This window comes from Lagenorhynchus albirostris, chromosome 17, assembly GCF_949774975.1.
Source record: "Lagenorhynchus albirostris chromosome 17, mLagAlb1.1, whole genome shotgun sequence".
NCBI classification, from domain to species: domain Eukaryota; kingdom Metazoa; phylum Chordata; class Mammalia; order Artiodactyla; family Delphinidae; genus Lagenorhynchus; species Lagenorhynchus albirostris.
This window is the reverse complement of record NC_083111.1, coordinates 45635156-45656533: the sequence shown is the minus strand read 5'-3', so window position 1 is coordinate 45656533 and position 21378 is coordinate 45635156. Positions and strand designations below refer to the sequence as shown.

Here is a 21378-nt window from a genome sequence, read left to right as displayed (position 1 = left end):
AAATGATCCCATTGGTTTCAGATGATGACGCTGGTTTGAGGTGACTGCAGGTCTTTCAGGCAGAGATGTCTGGTGGGTGGCCAGAAACGCAGAGCTGGAGCTCGGGAGGGATGTGGGTGTCTGAGACAGGTACCTGGGAGTGACTGGGTGACACAGATGGTAGCTGAAGCTCGGAGGTGAATTAGATCTCCCAGAGAGGAAAAGAAGGGGGGGAAATTTCTAAGGTAGGAATGACTGGATAAGGATGAGAAGAAAATAACAGATATTCTGGGTGTAATTCTTCCTTCTGTATACTTACTGAAAAATATTTTAGGGAAATCCCTACTCCCGAGGATCTTGGGAAGCAATGGTGACTCAACCAGAACAAACTGTAAACACATAGGAGACTCTCAACCAAGACACTTGGCAGATGTTACAATTGGGTGTCAACTTGCTGATATCTCTTCTGGCCCTGATATGGGGGGGTGAGGGAGGCGACTGAAGTAAGCAAGAAGCCAAAACATCTGCACTACACATTTTATAAGGCAGATTCTCACTTGGATCGACAACTTCTTCTCTATGTAAACATTTTGGGATGGATGCTAATGATATCTCTGAAAATGACTACATGCCCTTTAAGCATTAGTGCTCAGGGTTACCCCTGTCTGATCTGCACCAAATGGACTGATTACACATTTGAGTTCTGGCTCATCAAGGCATTTACCAAAGTGTCTCACAATATTCTTGCAAGCAAGATAAAAAATATCTTATACAGTATAGTTTAAAAGTGCTTTTAGACACATTTTCTTATTTAAGAAATGAGGGCTAAATGACAGTACAGTTTGGTGTGTTAGTGGCTGATTGAACCTACGCATTAGGGAAGTGTCTGGTGACTCACTGCAGCATGTTGACCTTGGACTTGTCCTGTTCAACATATTTATTAATGACTTGGATGACCATGTAGACTGCATGCTCACCACATCTATAGATGACATAAAGCTACTAGGGATACTTAAATATGCTGGATGACAGCATCACAATTTTTTTAAAGTGATTTCAACAAGTGGATTAGGCCAATAGCAACAAGATTTAATTTACCGGGGGTAAATGTTAAGTCCTGTCGTTGGGTTAAAAAAGTCAACTGTACAGCAAGTCACATGATAAAGATCTGGGGGATGTGGCTGACCACGAGTTCAATAATAACAAACAGTCTGAACTCGTTAATAAAAAGCTAACTCAATCTTCTAATTTATTAATGTAGCATAGGGAGGTAATAGCTGGTTAGACCACATTTGGAATAGTATGTATAATTCTGGCTGCCAGATTTTTAAAAGGGAACATAACACACTAGTGTGTTCAGGCAGGGTAACTGTGGTGATGGGTCTGGAAATCACACTTGCTGAAGGAATGATTCAAGGAACCAGAAACGTTTGGCCTGGATAAGGGAACGGTTAGAGAAGATGTTGAAGCTGCCTTCAAATGATTGTAGTGTTGCTCTATTAAAGGGGAAGTAAATACTCTGTGATGCCTCAGCAGGTTAAACAAGGATGGATGAATGGATCCTACAGAGGGATAGTTTTCAGCTTGATATAAGCAGAAACTTTCTCATAGTCACTGCTGGAATAAGCCATGACTATGACACTCGGAATCTTCTAGGGTGGGATTTCATGGAAGTGACTCTTGCTCTAGGTAAAAGGGGACATTAGAAAACCTCTTCTAACCTGTGCTTTCATCGACTTTCAGGTGGAAATGTTTGTAGCCAGGGCAGGACTCCAAAGGACAGACAGTGCTCTTAGCTTGGTATAGGAAAAACGAGACTGGGCCACATGTGAGCAGACCCAGGTTCCAGCCTGATGCTGCTTAATTATAAACCATCTAGTGGATTACTTTTTAAGCCTCAATCCTCTCATCAGTAACATAAACATCAAAATTACTGCCCCGACTATCTTAGAGTTTTTGCAGTGATCAAAGCCTCTATCTTAGGGCTTACTACATTCGACTGCATTTATTTAGCTATGCAGGTGCCTTGAAGGTGGGAATTATACATTATTCAGGGAAAAGGGTTTGGCCCTTGATAGGTCCTCAGTAAAAGTTGGTTGAATAAATGAATGAAAGAACGGAGACTGGATGTGAAAGCACTTTGTAAATGGTACAGAGCTTATAGGAGAAGAAAACAGCAATGATGCTGACCCCACTAAACACTTCTGTTAAGAGTCAAAGATCATGAGGACTTCCCTGGTGGTGCAGTGGTTAAGAACCCGCCTGCCAATGCAGGGGTCACGGGTTCGAGCCCTGGTCTGGGAAGATCCCACATGCCGAGGAGCAACTAAGCCCGTGTGCCACAACTACTGAGCCTGTGCTCTAGAGCCCGTGAGCCACAACTACTGAGCCCGTGTGCCACAACTACTGAAGCCCGCGCGCCTAGAGTTCGTGCTCCACAACAAGAGAAGCCACCACAATGAGAAGTCCAGGCACCGCAATGAAGAGTAGCCCCCGCTCGCCACAACTAGAGAAAGCCCGCGCACAGCAACGAGGACCCAACACAGCCAAAAATAAAATAAATTAAAAAAAAAAAGAGTCAAAGATCATGAGAATTTACTGTATCTTTGTAGAAGAGAATTCACCTGCAAAGAGATAATTTTAATCTGCCTTTTGGGGTTCAAACTGCTCGTTCTTCTTTGGCTCAGAAATTGCTTTTCATAAACAATTCAATCACTTCCCGTGGCTTTTAAGATAAAACCCCAAATCCTTGATTGGAGCGACAGCATCTTGCCAGGTTTGGCCTTGAATTGCCTCACTAGCCTCCTCTCTCACCCCCTTTTCCTTCATCTGGCACTAGGGCCACACTGGCATTTAGATCCCTGAAAGGCCGATGTTCCCTCTCTGAGCACCAAAGCTTTAAACACATTATTCTTTCTGCCAAGAAAAATCTCCCGTTCTCTCGTCTAATACTTAATGCCTGTTCCTCCTTTAAGGCATAGATGCCACGTCTCTTACCCACTGACACACTCCTTGGCCTCTCAAATTAGTCTGCCGTATAACAACAGCACACCTCTACCCGCCTCTCCTGCAGAGCTGTTACCAGAGTTCACAACAGTACAACGACCCATGGGATTACTTGCTTATCATCTATCTCCTCCACACATGGTCTCCTTGAGGGAAAGGGCTGTGTTCCATGTTTGTTCACTGTATTTTATGTAGTCCCAGCACCAGGTTATAATGTCTGGCGCATATTTAATCTCAAGAAGTCCTGCGGATTGAACGACTGAAGCAATGTTTCTCAATGTCTATATTAGTAAAAAAAGTAACTACTATGTTTTCTGTGTACATTTTTTTGTTTTGAATTTTTCCAAAGAAGGTTGCCTAACTTTGACGAAAATAAGGTTTTGAACTGTGAGCAACTGAAATCCCATACACTGTGACAGGATTCTAAAGTATTTCCCTGATAGGATCAAAATTATGACTTAAAATTATCAACATAAGCTTATTTTTCATACTTTCACTTACTTATTGAGAATCTGAAGATTTTTCCTCCCTGAAGTCAGGCTCCCACCCACTGTCATTAGGGATAAGAGCACCAGTTGCCACTGCGGGGCCTCTGGCTGAGATGTCTTCTAACCAGGTGTGAGCCAGGGACACAGCCCCAGAAAACCCACCCCCATCAGGATTTTGTGGCCGACACGCTCTCAGGTCTTCTAGTTAACTCTTGATCCAAAGAATACTTCTTTGTGTAACCATAAAGTTACTGTCTGCATATTCCTTCTCATATTCCATGTCAAAATTATACAACATGACACGGTCTTATTTACATGACCAAGGCAGGGGCATCTCTATGACTGACAAAAGCTAAAGGAGTCTTCTTCCTTGGGGCATAATGGAGATTTTATGGTGTTTTAATTCTGCTTTTTTTTTTTTTTTTTAATTCTGCTTTTTTGAGGTCAGCTTTGAAATTCACATCACGTGCCTGTGACCCAGGGCTGAGGAAAGGCTCCTGGAAGACAAGCTCCCTCCTACAGAAGGGCTGCTTCCTTTCATCAGAGGACACAGCTCCCCAAGCTCCCCAGTGATTTATATGCCCTGGTGTGTTACTAAGGAGATGCCAGTGAGGGCCTGAAACAAATCTTCCTCCAGAATAGGAAGTAAACCGTGGTCTGCGGGACATATGGCACACAGCTCCTCAAAGATTAATGGGAACATGAGACTTTGCTGGGTCCTCGGACCAGGGATGATAAGGGTGTTGGAAACAGTACCTCCTCTCAGCTTTGAAGTGTCCCTGACTACAAAGGTTTGAGGAAATTTAGAGTGAACAGGAATCCCCAAAATAAGGTTTGGCAGGCAGAATGCCTATTGTAAAGAATTCCCTAGACATATATAAGCAAGGTTTCAAACATCTTCAAACCGATGCAGGGGAGTTCAGGGACCCTTGAGAAGCTGGTGATACTTATTTTGTAAATTACTGAGACGGGGAACGTCTTCTGAGGCTGCACAGACCCAGCAGATTTTCACTGTTCATCACAAGAGCACTGCGGATGGAGATCACACCCCTCAGTAGTTTGGGGAACCACAAATGCAGGTCTCCCAGGTGAGCGGGGCCCCTCTTGCACCTGTCCCCAGCCATGTCCTTCACCTGTTTCCACAGCTACACTCTCCCCAGGCCCCCACCCGTTTCCCTCTGTCTCTCAGCAGATGTTTCATTCCACACTTCATAATAAACTTAAGGCCAGTGGGTATCACTTCACTCCATTTCCCAGTCCATCCCTCCTGAGATCTCTACCTACACCTGTGCCCATCCCCAACTCTTTTCTGCCAACAGAGAAGAGGGCGTGGCCCTTCTGTTCAAGTAGAATTACACTCCCCATGCTTTGGACTTGTCTCTCTGGCAATTCCTCGCTCCTGTTTTCATGTCTCGTCCACTGACTACTTTCCTGCAGCATATAAAGGGCTTCCTCCCCACTGATCTCATCTGCTTCACGGCCACGTTTCTTGAAAGAACACTTCTCACCGTCCCTGCACTCCCTCACTTCCACTCCCTCCGAACCTGTAACTTCCAGTGGCTACCCTGCTTGCCCTCTTCCCACCATCTGCCATCCTGTAAACTCTCTCTCTCAGGGGCTTTCCTGTTTCTGCCCAGGTTCTCGCCCAGCCACTCTCCTGATCCTTCTCAGTCTGTTGCTGCATGACACTCACATGTTGGAGTTTCCCAAGGTTAGGCCTGGTACCCTCTTTTCCTCCCTTATAAGACCTCTCTTGGTAACCTCATCTTCTCTTTCATTCATTCAGTCATTCATTTATCTGTATGATATGTATTCAGATCTCATTGTGTTGGCAGGCATTCTGCTGTAGGCTGTGGATGAATAAGGCAGGTGTCTGACTGCCAGGAACCTTGACTTGGTAGGAAATCATTTACAGAAGTGAATGCAATTAAATGGGGGTGGGCAGGAGACTTCACAGGGGTGTAGGGAGAGAATCCCTTGAGAGATGAGACAGAATGTGCCAGCAGGACTGGGGAAGAGGGCAGTTAAGGAATTCCAGGGAAGGAAGTAGCATTCATAGCACAGGCCATGGAGTCAGGCAGGTCTGGATAAAGTCCCAGTCCCTTCCCTTGTAACACATGGGAATTAGGCCATGTTCCTTCTGGAGATCTCAGTTTTCACTTCTGTAACATGGAGGTGACAGTCCCTGTCTCGTATGGCTGCTGCAAAGGTTAAGTAAGAATGAATGTAAAGTGCTTAGCACAATGCCTAGCATACATTAAGCACTTATTAAATGATAACCATTATTATCACTGTAAGTACATTTATAACTTTAATATGTGTGCTGTAACCATTACAGTAGGACCTACTTCATAAGCCTGTTGTGAAGATCAAATGCACTAATATATGTGAAAGGACTTTTAAAAAGTTCAGCACAGTATTATTCAGCCATAAAAAGGAATGAAGTTCTGACACATGCTACAACATGCATGAACCTTGAAGACATTATGCTAAGTGAAATAAGCCAGACACAAAAGGACAAATGTTGTATGATTCCACTTACATGAGATGCCTGGAGTAGGCAGATTCAGAGACAGAAAGTACATTAGAGATCACCAGGAGTTGGGGAGAGGGGAGAATGGGGAGTTATGGGTTTAGAGTATCTGTTCAGGATGACAAAACATTTCTGGAAATAGATAGTGGTTATGGTTTTACAACATTGTGAATGTATTTAACGCCACTGAATTGTACTGAAAAATGGCAAATTTTAAGTAGAGCAGAAAGGAAATGCTAGGTTCCTGTGCCATTTTCAAGAAAAATATTATCACTAACATCCAGAGTAAGACAGAGACAAATCAGGACATCTGAACTGTTCAGGTTTTTAAAACTGTGCTTATATTTGCAAAGTTTCACGCACTACTAGGATTAATATGTATATTTTACACTTAGCAAATTTTCAAAAGAGGTGATTAATCTAGGGTTGACAATATGATTGTCCTAAGATCTGGACAGTTAGATTACCTTCCATGTAAAGAAGGTTAACAATTTTATTTCATTTTTGACCTGGATTTAGACCCAAGATGGGCTTGCTTAACTGGTGCTCCCCTCTCATAAACAGTTGCAAAGTACGCTTTGAGATACATACTTGGGTTTGAGAATTTATAGCCCATTGAAGATGTAAAAGTGGATACACATGTGCCCTCACACAGAGACAAGACATTCAGCATTTAGAAAACTATGTTTAGAAACAGACAACCACCAAAACCTTAAAAAGGGACTGTTTCTTTGGGCTTTGGCAGGAACCCTCGCGGCTCACTGACCTGTGTTCCCTGACTGTTGATGTCGATGGCGTCGCTCCACTCACTCGTCGTTTCCTCCAGCAATTCTACTCTCAAAAGGAGGCTGGGGAGTAAGTCTCTGGTCCTGCAGTCTGGATAACTGGAAAGCTGATGATACAGCTCATGATGAATTGAGCACTCAGGAGGAATTCTTCTGCAATAAACTTCACACTTTGGAATATCTAAAATTGAAAAAAGAAAGGCATATGCAGACTTAGGCCTTGAAGAAAAAGACTTGGGGATACTAAACGTAATGGGGCAAGAGAAACTTCTCAGAGAAGCTCACTTTTATTTAAGGGTCACAGGTAACTACGAAGTCAAAAACCTCCAGAAAGAATATAGGTTTTGTATTATTTAAATTCAATACTATAACATATACCTTTAGTATTTTCCTTTATAAGTACTGTTACTGGACATCTGTTGTGGAAAATTATTCGAGGACTAGGGTCTTCTGAGAGGGTTAAATAAGTCACTCCAAAGTGCTCTTGATATGTCAGTGCTATAGCCCTAGAACAGGATCAAAGGATAGAAATGGTTTAGAAAAAAATGCATGCTTTCTCTCCTGATACATGTTTATTTGGATCTGCAATATTCAGAACCTCTATAACACCTTCTCTCTTATACGTCAGAGGAAATGTCTTCCAGAGAATGGATGGGCATCCACTTATCTATTACCTGCCAAACACTAATGATAGGTTTACTAATTTTTTCTGACAGTAGTAAACATTTTTGTCATAAAATGTTCAAAAAAATGTGAAAGATCATATACACACTACTATATTTAAAACAGATAACCAACAAAGACCTACTGTATAGCACAGGGAACTGCTCAATTCCGTAACAACCTAAATGGGAAAAGAATTTGAAAAAGAATATGTATAACTGAATCACTTTGCTGTACACCTGAAACTAACACAACATTGTTAATCAACTATACTCCAATATAAAATAAAAATTAAAAAAATAAAATTAGGTTAAAAATATAAATAAAATAAAACCCTCATAACTCCTACCACTCGGAGAGAATTACAGATATCCTTGTGCTAGCTTTTCCTCCTCAAAAGTGCTTGGTAAATTTTGGCAAAGGAGGAGTTGATGTGCTTCTAGAAGGACGACTAGAGAATCTGGGTACTTGCTCTTTTTTAATTCTAAAGGTAGGTATGCTCAATGTTTGTTGTCAATTTTTGCCAGTCATCATGCTTTACAGGATCTCCATTTTGACTACGAAGAGCAAAGCTGTATTTACTATTTGGCCTCAGAGAAACTGCTGTGTGGCCGCAGGCTGACCTCTACAATGGACAGAGAGAAAGGCTCCAATTTAGACCTAGAGACTACCAAAAAGTATTTCATGACAAAGCAGGAAAAAAATTCTCTCTGAAGCTTAAATTCTGTGGGCCGATTGTTGAAATTAATCAAAGAAATCAGATATTTGCCAAATGTGGCCCTCAGTTTCCACTTATTATAATGGGTCAATGACACACGGAAGGATTTCCCATTCATTACCTATTCTGCTCGCCAGTGTGACTTCTTCCCAAAGCCTGTATATTTGTCTGAAATGTCAAGGTGAACTGTCGATTAGTATTTGGGGAAATCATATTAATAACTAACTAACACCATGACGTGTGCACTGCTGGACTGGGGGGAGGAGAGGAGATGGAACACTCTCTGAGCGTCAGTCTCTGCATTAGCACCGAAGTCCTTTTCCCAGCCTACCTGTGGAAGAGCTGGGCAAGCCAACCACAGAGAATGCTCTGCCGATAGCCAAGAGCTGGGGCCAAGACTGAAATACGGCACTTCCAATGTCATATCTAGCTTAATATGTACAGATGAAGATTTAAATTATATTAATAAAATCTTAGAATTTTAAACTTAATTTCTAAGTGTTTTATTTTACGTTTTGTCTCTCAGTTTTAAAAATAAGTTTTGTTTTCTATACATAGGTTCACATTGCTTTCAAAAATACTTCCTTATTAAACTTACCACACTTAATTGATGGAAATGTTCTATATGTTGATTGTATCAACGCCAATATCCCAGTTGTGATATAACAGTTGAGTTTTGCAAGATAGGGGAACTGGGTAAGGGATACATGGGACCTCTCTGTATTATTTCCTATATCTGTATGTGAATCTACGATTATCTCAAAATAACACTTACTAGAGATTGGACTTGAGGATATGGGGAGGGAGAAGGGTAAGCTGGGACGAAGTGAGAGAGTGGCATGGACATATATACACTACCAAATGTAAAATAGATGGCTAGTGGGAAGCAGCCGCATAGCACAGGGAGATCAGCTCAGTGCTTTGTGACCACCTAGAGGGGTGGGATAGGGAGGGTGGGAGGGAGGGAGACGCAAGAGGGAAGAGATATGGGAACACATGTATATGTATAACTGATTCACTTTGTTATAAAGCAGAAACTAACACACCATTGAAAAGCAATTATACTCCAATAAAGACGTTAAAAAAATTTTTTTTTGAAGTATGGTTGATTTACAATATTGTGTTAAGTTTCAGGTGTACAGCACAGCAATTCAGTTATATACATATATTCTTTTCAGGTTCTTTTCCCTTATAGGTTATTACATAACAGTGAGTATAGTTCCCTGTGCTATACAGTAGGTTCTTGTTGGTTATCTATTTTATACATAGTAGTGTGCATATGTTAATTCCCAGCCTCCTAATTTATCCCTCCCCCCACCCCGCTTTGGAAACAATAAGTTTTTTTTTAATAAATTTATTTATTTATTATTTATTTCTGGCTGCATTGGGTCTTCGTTGCTGCACACGGGCCTTCTCTAGTTGCAGCAAGTGGGGGCTACTCTTCTTTGCGGTGCGTGGGCTTCTCATTACGGTGGCTTCTCTTGTTCCGGAGCACAGGCTCTAGGCACGCGGGCTTCAGTAGTTGTGGCACACTGGCTCAGCAGTTGTGGCTCGTGGGCTCTAGAGCGCAGGCTCAGTAGTTGTGGTGCACGGGCTTAGTTGCTCCGCGGCATGTGGGATCTTTCCGAACCAGGGCTCGAACCCGCGTCCCCCGCATTGGCAGGCGGATTCTTAACCACTGCGCCGAAGTCCCAAGTTTGTTTTAATTAAAAATAAAAAAACTCACCACACTTAACTTCTCCAACCAGAACATAAGGACAAACATTCCTCTCGAGTTAGGGGTGAAAAGTGTTTATAAAATCATGGATGTTTGTGAGTGTTGTGAAAGAAGAAGGGATGTGTGTAGGGAACAGAGCCTTAATATTAAGGATAACTCGAGTCAGGAAGTTATCTTTTAAAGTATTACTACTAGAAATCTCTATATACATCAAAGTTAAGATGGCTAAAATCTCAAATAAAGTCTATAAATTCATAATCACGAAAAAAGGTACCTCTCATAAGGTTACAATATGTTTTCTTTTGTACTTTTTATATATACCATAAATAAGTTATTCCTGACAGATACAGAAAGGACATATTGCATGCAAAACGACCGCAAAATAAAAGTCCGGTATGAACAAACAATTACATGTCTCTGGCTTGATTCTGTGGTTGCTATTTGCATAATTGGTAATTGGTAATTGGAGTAACTTGCGTGCAGGAACAACCACAGAACAGAGTCTTCTGTGACTTGTGTTTATCTAAGTTATCTCTCTTAATGACTTGAGAAAAATTCCATTTTGAAGTAAAAGTAAAATATGGGAAAAGAAAAGGTTTTCCAACTTGACTCTCTCATATTTTAACCCTTATTTCTTATCACTTGACAGAGGCTAAGAAGCTATAAAAGAAGGTGATCTTTTCATTATGATAGATTTCTGCTATTCTACGGTACAAACATCACATTTCCCCCTAGTAGAAGCTGCATAAGGGAGAAATCTCATCAGTAGTACACTGGGACAACCCATGTGTGATCATAACATTTGCCCAGTTGTATACAAAATCTAGAAGCCATGAAAAATAAAAGCAAACCTAATTTTACATGTGGTGAGCACTGCAAATATTCTCCTATTTCTCCCGGCACCTGGATGAAGCAAAGAAGGACATTCACATAAATGTAAAATACCTGGTACAGAATCCATTTTCCCTATAGTTCCCGAAGGGCACTGACACACTCTGTCTGGGAAACTCTTGTCTAACTAGAGCTGGCAGGCTCCAGCACTGTGAGCTGTCGGCAACTGCGGCAGGAGAGAAGGCCAGCAAGATCTGTTTCTGAAGCAGGGATGCATCCAGCGCTGACTGACTGATATCAGGCATTAAGTCCCAGCAAGGAAGGGAGCTGGATTTCACAGCAGGCTGCTCGCCACCTGGGCAAATGCTGAAAGTAGCACTGTCTGGAACATGAAAATACTGAAGAAAGAAAAGACAATGCAGAGAGAGCACAGTTACTACGGTCATACAGAGAAGTTACACTTTTTAAAGCACAGCTTCTGAGAAACCATAACATATATTCTCAGGAGGTGGCCAGGTGGGGGACATGGGAATATTAGAAATCCTGTTCCCATGAGAAAGCTCTAATGAGACAATTACAAGGAGCAGGAAGAACAGGGTCGGCTTTTCTAGGCATAATGAAACATGATAAAACTGGTGTGACTTCAAAGGTGATGCAAAGTTCTCAATACCCCCAGGTACTGCAAAGAAAAGCCATGCCACGTGGTAGAAGTGTTGTTTGTTGGGAGGGAGTCCTCCTAGAGAGGTGTGGCTGGACTGAAAGGGTGGCACCCCGGGGGACCTTGGGCAGAAGAGATCTGAATGAGATACAGAAGGGTAAACTGGGGGCTCAGAAGACAAATTTTTTTGAAGGCTCATCCTGAGGGAGCAGGAAACTCTGATCTCCAACCCTCTGTTGGAATTCCACATGGTTTCTGGCACATTAGAGTCTCAGGATTGTAGACATAAAAAGGACCTTTAGAGATAATTTATTTGGCCCTCCTCTTTCACAGCTGAGGAAGCTGCTTCCCAGAGTGCAGATGATTTGTCCAGCATCACAAAGCCAGTGTGTGGCAAAGCCTAGCCAGCAGCCAGGCTTCCTCCTTCGCTCTTGGGCTGTTTCTCCCACTGTCCCAGACAGTCTCCCTGAGAGGGGAGGGATTACCATGTCTTTAAACAATTCCAACACCTGCCCGAAGCAGGGTCGGGGTTGAAAAAGGGGGCCCCCTCAGCTGCAGAAAGGATGGGGACCTTCCCCTTCTCTCAAGGAGCCCATTGTGATGCTGGTATTGAGGTGACTGCTGGCAATTCTCCTTTCCTGAGTGCCCAGCCTTTTTACTCATATTACCTCATTTAACCTTCACCCAAAACCTGCAAGGAATGCAAAATTATGCCCCTCTTCAGATGAGGAAGTGTCAGTGTCGAAAACCCTGACCCAGTGCCTCAGGAAGCCCTAGGGTGGGGAGAAGCAGGAAAATTATCAGGGCTCATGCTGGATCTTCCCTCAAATCCTCGCCTACAATGCAATTACTGTTGACCTCTACTTCCCACCAGGGTACTTCTGGTCACCTATTTATTCTATCAATACTTCAACGAACCAAGATGAAATTCTATTACTCTGACATTTTTATAAATACTATAATGCACTGTAGGCTTAGAAGAATAAGACTTTCATCCTACTGTATTGCTCTAATGTAATTTTTAGGAGCTGAAAGTAAGGGCTAACAATAAATTCAGATGAAAGTAAAGAAAAATAATACTTTTCTATATGATGGTTTCAATAGCGTAAAACAATAGATACCACTTAGCATATTGTTTTCAAATCCTTTTAAAATATCTCCTTACTCTCTTAAAATAAAACTGTTCATCTGAACTGTATAAAGAATTGAATATTGGATTCATTTGCCGCGTATTCTGCCATAGAGACGTTAACGTAAACGAGCTGGTACATTTTCACATTTCCTCTCCTCGTGGACACAGAGCTCAGCGCTCCCAGATCTGGGGCTCCGTTGGGGCTGAGCCTTCTTCACACAGGGCTCCTCCAGGCACGGTGGCCTGCGAGGCAGATGTTCTTTTCCAGGAGTCTCTGAGCCAGTCCTCAGGCCCGCTTCCTGCTGGCGGGGCCTTGTGTTAGTGAGCTCTGGCAGAGAGCGCTGCAGCCTCGGGGGGCAGATGGGGCCGGCAGCACCCAGCTGCCAGTGGGTCCGGATCTCCTGCTTGGTAGGATGTCTCCTCATTAAGTACCTTGGAAGTGCTCACCATGGCATCCATGGTTGTTTTTTGTTTTTTTGTGTGTGTGTGTGTTTTTTGCGGTACGTGGGCCTCTCACTGTTGTGGCCTCTCCTGTTGCGGAGCACAGGCTCCGGACGCGCAGGCTCAGCGGCCATGGCTCACGGGACCAGCCGCTCCGCGGCATGTGGGATCCTCCCGGACCGGGGCACGAACCCGTGTCCCCTGCATCGGCAGGCGGACTCTCAACCACTGCGCCACCAGGGAAGCCCAGCATCCATGGTTTTAATGAAAGCAAAAATAAATGGATTTTACCTATATTCAGTGTTAGCTTTTGATTTGTTCCAGGTTAAAAAAAAGTTGATAATAATTATTATTGATTTATGAAAACTTAGACAAAACAATCATCTTTGAATTGCTTACCTCCTTTCCAGAGTGGGGTCTGGCGATAGATAACTGTGGTTTATAAAATATCTGATACGGTGTATTATTGATTATTGTAGTCTTGTCTTCAACCTGAATAATTTGTATGCCTTGCTGTACCATGGAGGAAATGCAGAACTGGCATAACTGCAGGACAATTGAGGAAAGAGTAATTTTTAAAATATTATATGGGTGTTGTATGAAAGGAGAGAAGGTTAGCACTCCCCTTGACAAAGATGGAAGAGGCGCATACAGTTAAGGCACTGCCACCTACTTCGTGGCATCTAACCACTGTTTTTTTGTTTATTCTGCCCAATCTTTAGAGTATTTTGACTCACCAATCATGTATTTCATCAATTAATGAAAATATTAACAACTTCTAAACAACAGAACATAATACATAAATTCAAATTAAATCTGATACTTAAGTGGGTGCTTCCAAAGGGAAAAAAAAATCATATATGGCATATAAAAACCTCTTGATTATTTTTAAAAGTCATTTTATCCATTGGTTTGCACAGGACAGTATCAATTTTATCTTCTGTTCCAGAGGATTTAGTAGAGTTCCCTTTCAGTCTCAAAATTGTCTTGATCCCTAAAAAGGGTCACTATTTACTCTTCAACAGGGTGCTTTAGCAAACCGCCTACTTTTCCTGCTATTGTATAGTGACAGAGACTTGTTTTCAAGTTATTAAACCAATTTTTTCCTCACAAAATATTTATTTATAAAGCACTTATACATAAACAGATGTCACTTATCCTTTTCAACATAAAGAACTCAATCCAGCATTCCCCTTCTCCTCATGCTCACCCTAGCAGCTATCTCACTGAATGTGTACCTGGACCAAGGGGAGTTCTGAGAACTTAAATAATGATGACAATGTTGAAGAAAATAGTAACAGCTGACCCTCATATATTGCCTTCTTGTGCTCCACCTGTTGAAAGTACTTTATGCATATTAATTCACAGAATGCTCACTACACCCACATGGGGTAGCTACTATATTATCCCCATTTTACAGGAGAGAAAAAATGAGGCACAAAGAGGTAAGCAACTTGCCCAAGGTCACAAAGATAAAGAGGGTCTAAGGGTTGGAATTAGAAACCATGCAGACTGGTTCCCTGGTGCTGCTCTTAACCATGGTGTGTATCATCTCACTGTCCTATCACATTGTATGAGGAACTGATGCTCAGAGAAGGTATTACTTGCCTAGGGATATCCATCTAGCAAGTGGCAACGTCAAGAAAGTTCTCAGAGTGTGGTCTGAGAACCCTTGGAGGAGATGGTCTTTGAGATTCTTTCAGGGGGCCCCAAGGTCAAAACTAATTTTAAAATAATAGTAAGATGCTATTTGTCTTTTTCACTCTAATTTTCACATGAGCATACAGTGGAGTTTTCCAGAGGCTATATGACATATGATGTCATCATGCTTATGGCTAATGAAATGTATGTTTGTGAATTCTTGTGTTTAAAATTTTCTGTTTTAATTTCTAATTTGATAAATATCAAATAGATATAATCCACATAAACAAAAGGTTTTTTGGAGGTCCTCGATATCTTTTAAGAGTGTAAAGGGGTCCAAAGACTAAAAAGTTTGAGAATCACTACTAGAGAATAATGAGATATAAATATAATAATATTATATTTTCCAACAGTTCATTCATTCCTTCACTAACATTTATTCGCACTTGCTGTGGCCACTTTGTGAGGTGCTGGAGGTACTGGGTGTTTGACTGTATATCATAACTTTTTTTTCCAGGTTTTGATGGTAGTTCTCAACTTACAACTATTCAACTGTGGGTGATTCACGCTTACAGCTCTTTGCCATTTACACCCGTGTTACAGTATTTTGGCCGGCAGAGCATAAACATGTGTTGCCCAGACAACTTTGAGGAAATGGATACCAGCCTTGAATACTGAAGACCTACTACTTTGTATCAGAGAAATTTATTTTTAAAAAGTCACCAAATGACCCTAACTTTTCTCAGGAGGCTCTTTGAAGATGCCTGTCAAAATCTAGCTTCTTTCCAGAGAAAGGTCATTCTGAATTATACTACTCTGATGAAGCATCCTTTCTTTTTCAGATTTGGGACAGCTAAAATAACGAAGATATCATTAAGTACAGCATGAGATTTCTACATGGTACACTATGATACTTACTTCATACATACAGTTTAATGTGATTTGTTACTATATTATTCAGCTTAACTGGTTTTCATATACTACTTTAGAAAAGATTCATGTTGAAAAGCACATACCACTTATATTTAGTTAAATAACTATTTTTTTTCTTTTTTTTTTTGTATTCATCTTCATAAACATGAGTACCAATCCGCTGTTCAATAATACAACTCCACATCATTTTGCTCAGGATGCCCTTTCCAGAAATATAACCTTTGTTGCAGGAGCCTTTGTCCTTTCACTCAATACTCAGAATGTTAGCAGCTCTACCTCCTGCTCTAAAACAAGGAGGCCAAGTACAACTTGTGGATATTTGGGAATAAGTTCACTTTTTTCCCCTACTTACAATAAATCAAGTGACTGCTGAGTGTTCTGAAATAGAGAGGTTATTGGATAAACTATGTGACACAGCTTTTATCACTAGCAAAGGAAAAAAAAAACGACTGTAAAACAGAGAGGTCTAAGAAATCACGTTACACTGTTAAAAATTGTATGGAACAAGTAATACCAAAAAGGGATTAAAAAAGAAAAGGGTAGACTCATTTTAAACAGGTTGAAGGGATGGCATGCTATCCCCTGAGCCACACAGACTTTTATCGACTTTGATCTTACCTTCTGATGTCCTGGGAAAGCACCAAGTCTTATTTCGGCAGCAACAAACCCTTCTTCGTCCAATGACACAACTTCACCATTACCTCCATCTTTCCACTTTGGAGATGTCAGGTTATGGACCAGTTTAATTGCTACTGACTTGTGCACAGTGTTTGTATTTGCCCAGTATATTCCAATTTGAAAAGCTTCCTGGAAAAGTAATGCCTCAATTATAAAGTATTTTTCTTAACTTTGATATTTTTACCTCAATTTGTAGGAATTTTTTATATTATGTAATAGGTCTACTTAGGCAACCAAATCCCTTTTTTTTGGTAATGGCAACATACATTTTATTTTAGTTCCCAGTGCTTTCTCTGAATCACAATGGAATCATATTTATTGAAGGAGGGAAAAAAAACATCAATCTAAACTGTGACTACCCTATATACCAAAGGCTTAAAAAACTGAAGGTTTCATTTCATTTGAAAAAGAATAATATGCAACACTACATACATGTAGGTCAACATCCCAATTCCTTAAGGTAACATCATATGATTACTTAAAAAAAAAAAAGGAAAAATGCAATTGAGTAAAGATGCTTATAAACTGGAGTTCAAAAAAAAAGGACTCTCTAATTATTCCCTTTCAGGAAAACATTTTATTTAGAAATTCCTTGTACTCTATTTTCTTACAGATTTATGTGCCTTCTTGAACTGGGCTAGCCTTATCAAGAAAGTTCTCCTGTAATGGAATATAAAATCTCCCTATGAAATTCTGTTTTACAATTAAGTTTTTCTTCCCTTGTTATTAATGATTCTATGCTGTTATCACTAACGGGGGGCATCCATGATTATGGACAGGCAAGTCCACTTATAAAGGAAAAGGGGCCTTGACAAAAATAGCTGTTCAGAAATCTTTACTTCTTATCCATCTTGCACATCTCTGAGAGTTTCTGTAAGAACCACAAAAATATCTAGGGGGTGGGTTAGCACAGAATATGGCTCTATATTCTTAACATATCCTGAGCAGGCAAATCCTAATACTTGTCAAACATCCTATACACAATGGAAATGAGAATGTAACTAGTACAAGTTATCAAATTTAATGATAACTCAAGCATGAATACTGCTGATGGGAAAAAAAAAAAAGACATCTGAGATGTCTCTGAATATCAAAGAACATTCCATACCCCTTACATATGCATCTAGGAGGACAGTTTTCCACAACTGATTGATTCTGTTAAGAACATAAATGCAACCTCAGAATAAAAGCTGGTTGTTGAAAGGAAAGAATTCCTATTAGTTAAAAAAAAAAAGTTATAGTACCTGAAAATTAGGAGGGATAATAATTTTGCCAGCAGGAACCTGTAGAACAATCTTCTCTCCCTCAAACAGCCAGAGGTCCCACTTGGACTGATTGATGAGCAGGGCCCAGGGTAGCAGCTCTATCAACAAGGTCCTCACATATGGCTTCCAGGCTGACAGCTTCACTCGCATTGGGCTGTCCCACTGGCTCAGCTGCTCATTCCTGTGCCAAATACCACATCCAAGAGACTCAATGAAACATGATGACTTCAGGATTCATGAAATGTGTTTAAGGATTCCAGACACACAACGCTCCTGTATGACACCTCTTCACACCAGAGTCATGCAATGCTAAGTTTGCATCCAGGAGAAAGAAACTTTTCATGCAACCATGTTCGAGATTAAGAATGAAGCAATCTACGGAATACATCTACTAGGTGATAAAAGGTCAGAATCTGACAGATACACGCAAACATCTTTTTTAAAATGTTTTTATGGTATCTAAGATTTTTGTGAACAGTTATTTATTTCTTAATATTGAGAAATGTTTGTAGAAAAAGACTGCTAGAGAACATTACCTGTCAGAGTCCTTTTTATTATAGGGCCATGTGGGTTGAAGGGACTTTTCTGGCCCGTAGAATTCGTCAAGGGTCTGAGTAACTGTGCCTCCGGGGTGTATCTTAGTGGCTATTTGCTTAATGAGGGATGTTGAGATGGGAACAGCACAATGTGAAGGATCATCTTCTTCTCTAGGAAACGGAAAGAAAAAACAAGAATGATTATCAGATGTATCATAGACCAATATTTTTTTTGGTGAGAGTGAGTCAATTTTTGGTGCTTTAGGGATGATGACACAGTTTGGGGAATTATCTGGGCCGTGGCCTTTCCTCCCCAATGCTTGGGTGGAGATCTCTTGTTCCTCTACAGAAATTATGTGTCAATTACATTTTCTGATCATCCCTCTTATTTATATCCAAAGGGGCTGAATTTTATCTTAAACTGTAGAAGAGAATAAGAGAATACTAGGCAGGGCAATTTAAAAATAACATTCTCATAAGATAAGAAATCATACAAAAAACTCTATCCTCCCTTACCCCCTCAGCAGGACAAAGTTACTTTTCTACTGAATCTCTCTTAAGAAAATGTAAGGACTTTCCCAGTACCTTGCTTGAAATGTTAGGTGATGTACAAGGTCAGGTTCTATGTTTTGCAGCGGTTTTTCTTGTCCTTTTCCTGGAATAATTTGTGTTTCACTCAATCCCAGACTTCTTTTCTCCAAATGTATGATAATGGGGTCTGGAAGATGACTCCTCATGATAAAAAGAGGGCTGAACACAATCTATAAAAATAAAAGGACAGAACAACTTTCATATTTGCTTTGTTGCAGTATTCCAGCTGTTTGACGCTGAAACAAACTTGTAATAAATCTCTTCCCTGGGTCACTCTGACCTTAATTTATTTCAGAACAGGAAAGGTCAAAGCCATATGCCATATTTTAGGATTAGAAAGCACTTGCCATTCGTTGTTGCACTTGAGAGCTGGGTTCTAAAGTCAAAACTGTGCACCAGACATAAATAAGAGAACTGTGTGAAGACGGCACCTGCACATGAGACAGAAAAGGGTTCTATTAAATACTAAACAGTTTACTAATTCATCAAAATAAGGCACAGATATAATATCCATTTGGAGGATACAAAAAGTTTGAAGTTACAGAAAAAAGCCATTTTAAAAAAAAAGAATAAGCAAAAACAGACTTCATTATGGCATAAAGTGAATGTGCAGTGAGTCAATGGGGCCAATTCTTTCCGTAGAGATGAAGGGATTTGTATGCGGAGAGACGGATATAAGAGTGAGTGGGAGAACAAAAGAGAGGATTTGTCCTTTATGGGAATGAAAGTGATGATGGTGGAGATTGAGAAAGAGATAAAAAAGTAGCAGATCATCATAAGCTTCTCAAGTGGGGAGGACACCCTTTATTCCCTCCCGTCCCTCCAAAGCCCTTGTGCATCAGAATCTTTTTCAAGATATAAATCATCTCCATCTGGGAGGGGTAGAGTCTCGCCTACGAGAACGACTGGAACTGATACAAACGTGTTGTTGTGGGATGGGGACGAAAAAGTTTGAGAAATAATATTCAAAGCCTTTTTATACTATTTCAGGCCTCCCCTCTTTTGTACATATCATTTATTAATAAATTAAGTGCTGTATTAAATAAAGAACATAACGAGAAATTTAAAAATTTAAAGCTGCTCTATTCTGGATTGTACTACTTCTCATACCTGAATGACAACACTATACTCAGGGGTCTTGGATTCCAGACACACGTCTCTCGACCAATCTTCATCTCCTTTGGCCTTCACACACAACTCGGTCAGTTCGCTGTCTTCTAGTATGTACGAAGGCAATTTCCGTTTGGCTGTGAGGCAGTCAAAATGTTCTCGGACCACAGCTTGTCCATCTTGACCAATGTAATGCTGAACGACTTTTAGTTCTATGCTTTGAGACAAGTAACTACAGATAATCTGTCTTCCACAGATGATAATCTGAAAGACAATCAATCAATCCATCAATCAATAAGACTTCATCAGTTCAGATTCCATGAATTGGAAATACAGGGAAACCTTGGAGATACGGCAGGTTTGGTTCCAGATCAACACAATATAGCAAATATTGCAACAAAGGGAGTCAGATGAATTTTTTGGTTTCCCAGTGCATATGAAGGTTATGTTTACACTATACTGTAATCTATTAAGTATTCAAAGCATTATGTCTATAAACATTTAAATACATTAATTAAAAAAAAATTTTTTGCTAAAAAATGCTAACCATCATCTGAGTCTTCGGCGAGTTGTAATCTTTTTGCAATAGTAACATCAAAGGTCACTGATCACAGATCACCGTAACAAAGATAATAATAAATGAAAACGTTTGAAATATTGCGAGAATTAGCAAAATGTGACACAGAGACACGAAGCGAGCCAATGCTGTTGGATTGCTTGATGCAGCGTCGCCAAAAACTTTCAACTGATGAAAACGTAGTATCTGCAAAGCTCAATAGAGCAAAGCACAATAAAACAAGGTATGCCTTGTTCAGACAGAGTAAACTATGCTGATTTTAATGGAGAAAATGAAATCGTTAGCTTATTTAGAGAGTACAAGAAGAAAAAGAGGCTTCCAAGAAGAGAAGGGACTTTGCTTTGGTCATGTTGAGTTTGCAGAATTCAAAGGACAGACATGTAGGCAGGATCCATGCCCAGCTACAAAGGCTGGTCATGTGCTTGAGAGTGAAGGTGGGACTGGAGATGGAAGACTTGTGAAATTAAAGCCTCACAAATGTGTGCGGACAGGAAGACAGTTTACCTGGAAAAGAGGGTGGAGGCTCAAACCCAGTAACTGACCAAGACTTTAGGTACAGACTCAGGGTGAGAAGTCAGAGAAGGGACGAAGGAGTGTCAGGAGAATGCAGGGTTGCTGAAGCCACGAGAGAAGAGACTGACTGGAAGGTGGTGGTGGATGGTATTGAACAATGTAGCAGTCAAAAAGGAAGGGGACTGGAAACAAGACTTCACCTCTCATAGCTGAGATGAAAATTGTGATCAATTTATTCCCTGCGGCTGATTTCCAAGGGTTTATTGCACTCTTATGCAATACGAAATCTCTGTATAAACTGATAATACAAACAACTTTTAACTCAGAAACCTAATTATATTTTATCTTATTCAGGTTTTTCTTACAGAATAGAAGCATTATCTTTATAAAACACCCAGAATTATCCATTAAACCCATGTATTATTTAACTTTTCATCCAGCTAAGAGTATAGTTCAGAGCAGGCATTAAGAAACATCTCTTAAATTGGTGGAAATTGAAAAGATAACACAAAATTTACTCCTCTGCAGTGAATACTTTTAGAAAGCAAATCCTGTGCAATATGAATTTTCACCATGACTGAGG

The 21378-nt window shown here is 40.5% G+C and overlaps 1 protein-coding gene and 1 pseudogene across 1 annotated transcript in view; one reads left to right on the top strand and one right to left on the bottom strand.

Moving 5' to 3' along the window:
• The window catches only part of VPS13B (vacuolar protein sorting 13 homolog B), a 793535-nt gene that overhangs the window by 33513 nt on the left and 738644 nt on the right, over positions 1-21378 (bottom strand). Inside the window, exons 45-54 of the mRNA XM_060128467.1 lie at positions 19706-19969; positions 18943-19026; positions 18590-18765; positions 18005-18175; positions 17448-17649; positions 16144-16332; positions 13351-13497; positions 10835-11118; positions 7170-7297; positions 6773-6972 (exon numbers count right to left, since the gene is read on the bottom strand). Of these exons, the coding sequence (XP_059984450.1) occupies positions 6773-6972; positions 7170-7297; positions 10835-11118; positions 13351-13497; positions 16144-16332; positions 17448-17649; positions 18005-18175; positions 18590-18765; positions 18943-19026; positions 19706-19969 (1845 nt within the window). The remainder of the gene's footprint in view (positions 1-6772; positions 6973-7169; positions 7298-10834; positions 11119-13350; positions 13498-16143; positions 16333-17447; positions 17650-18004; positions 18176-18589; positions 18766-18942; positions 19027-19705; positions 19970-21378) is intronic.
• LOC132508477 (U6atac minor spliceosomal RNA) lies at positions 13543-13650 on the top strand (annotated as a pseudogene).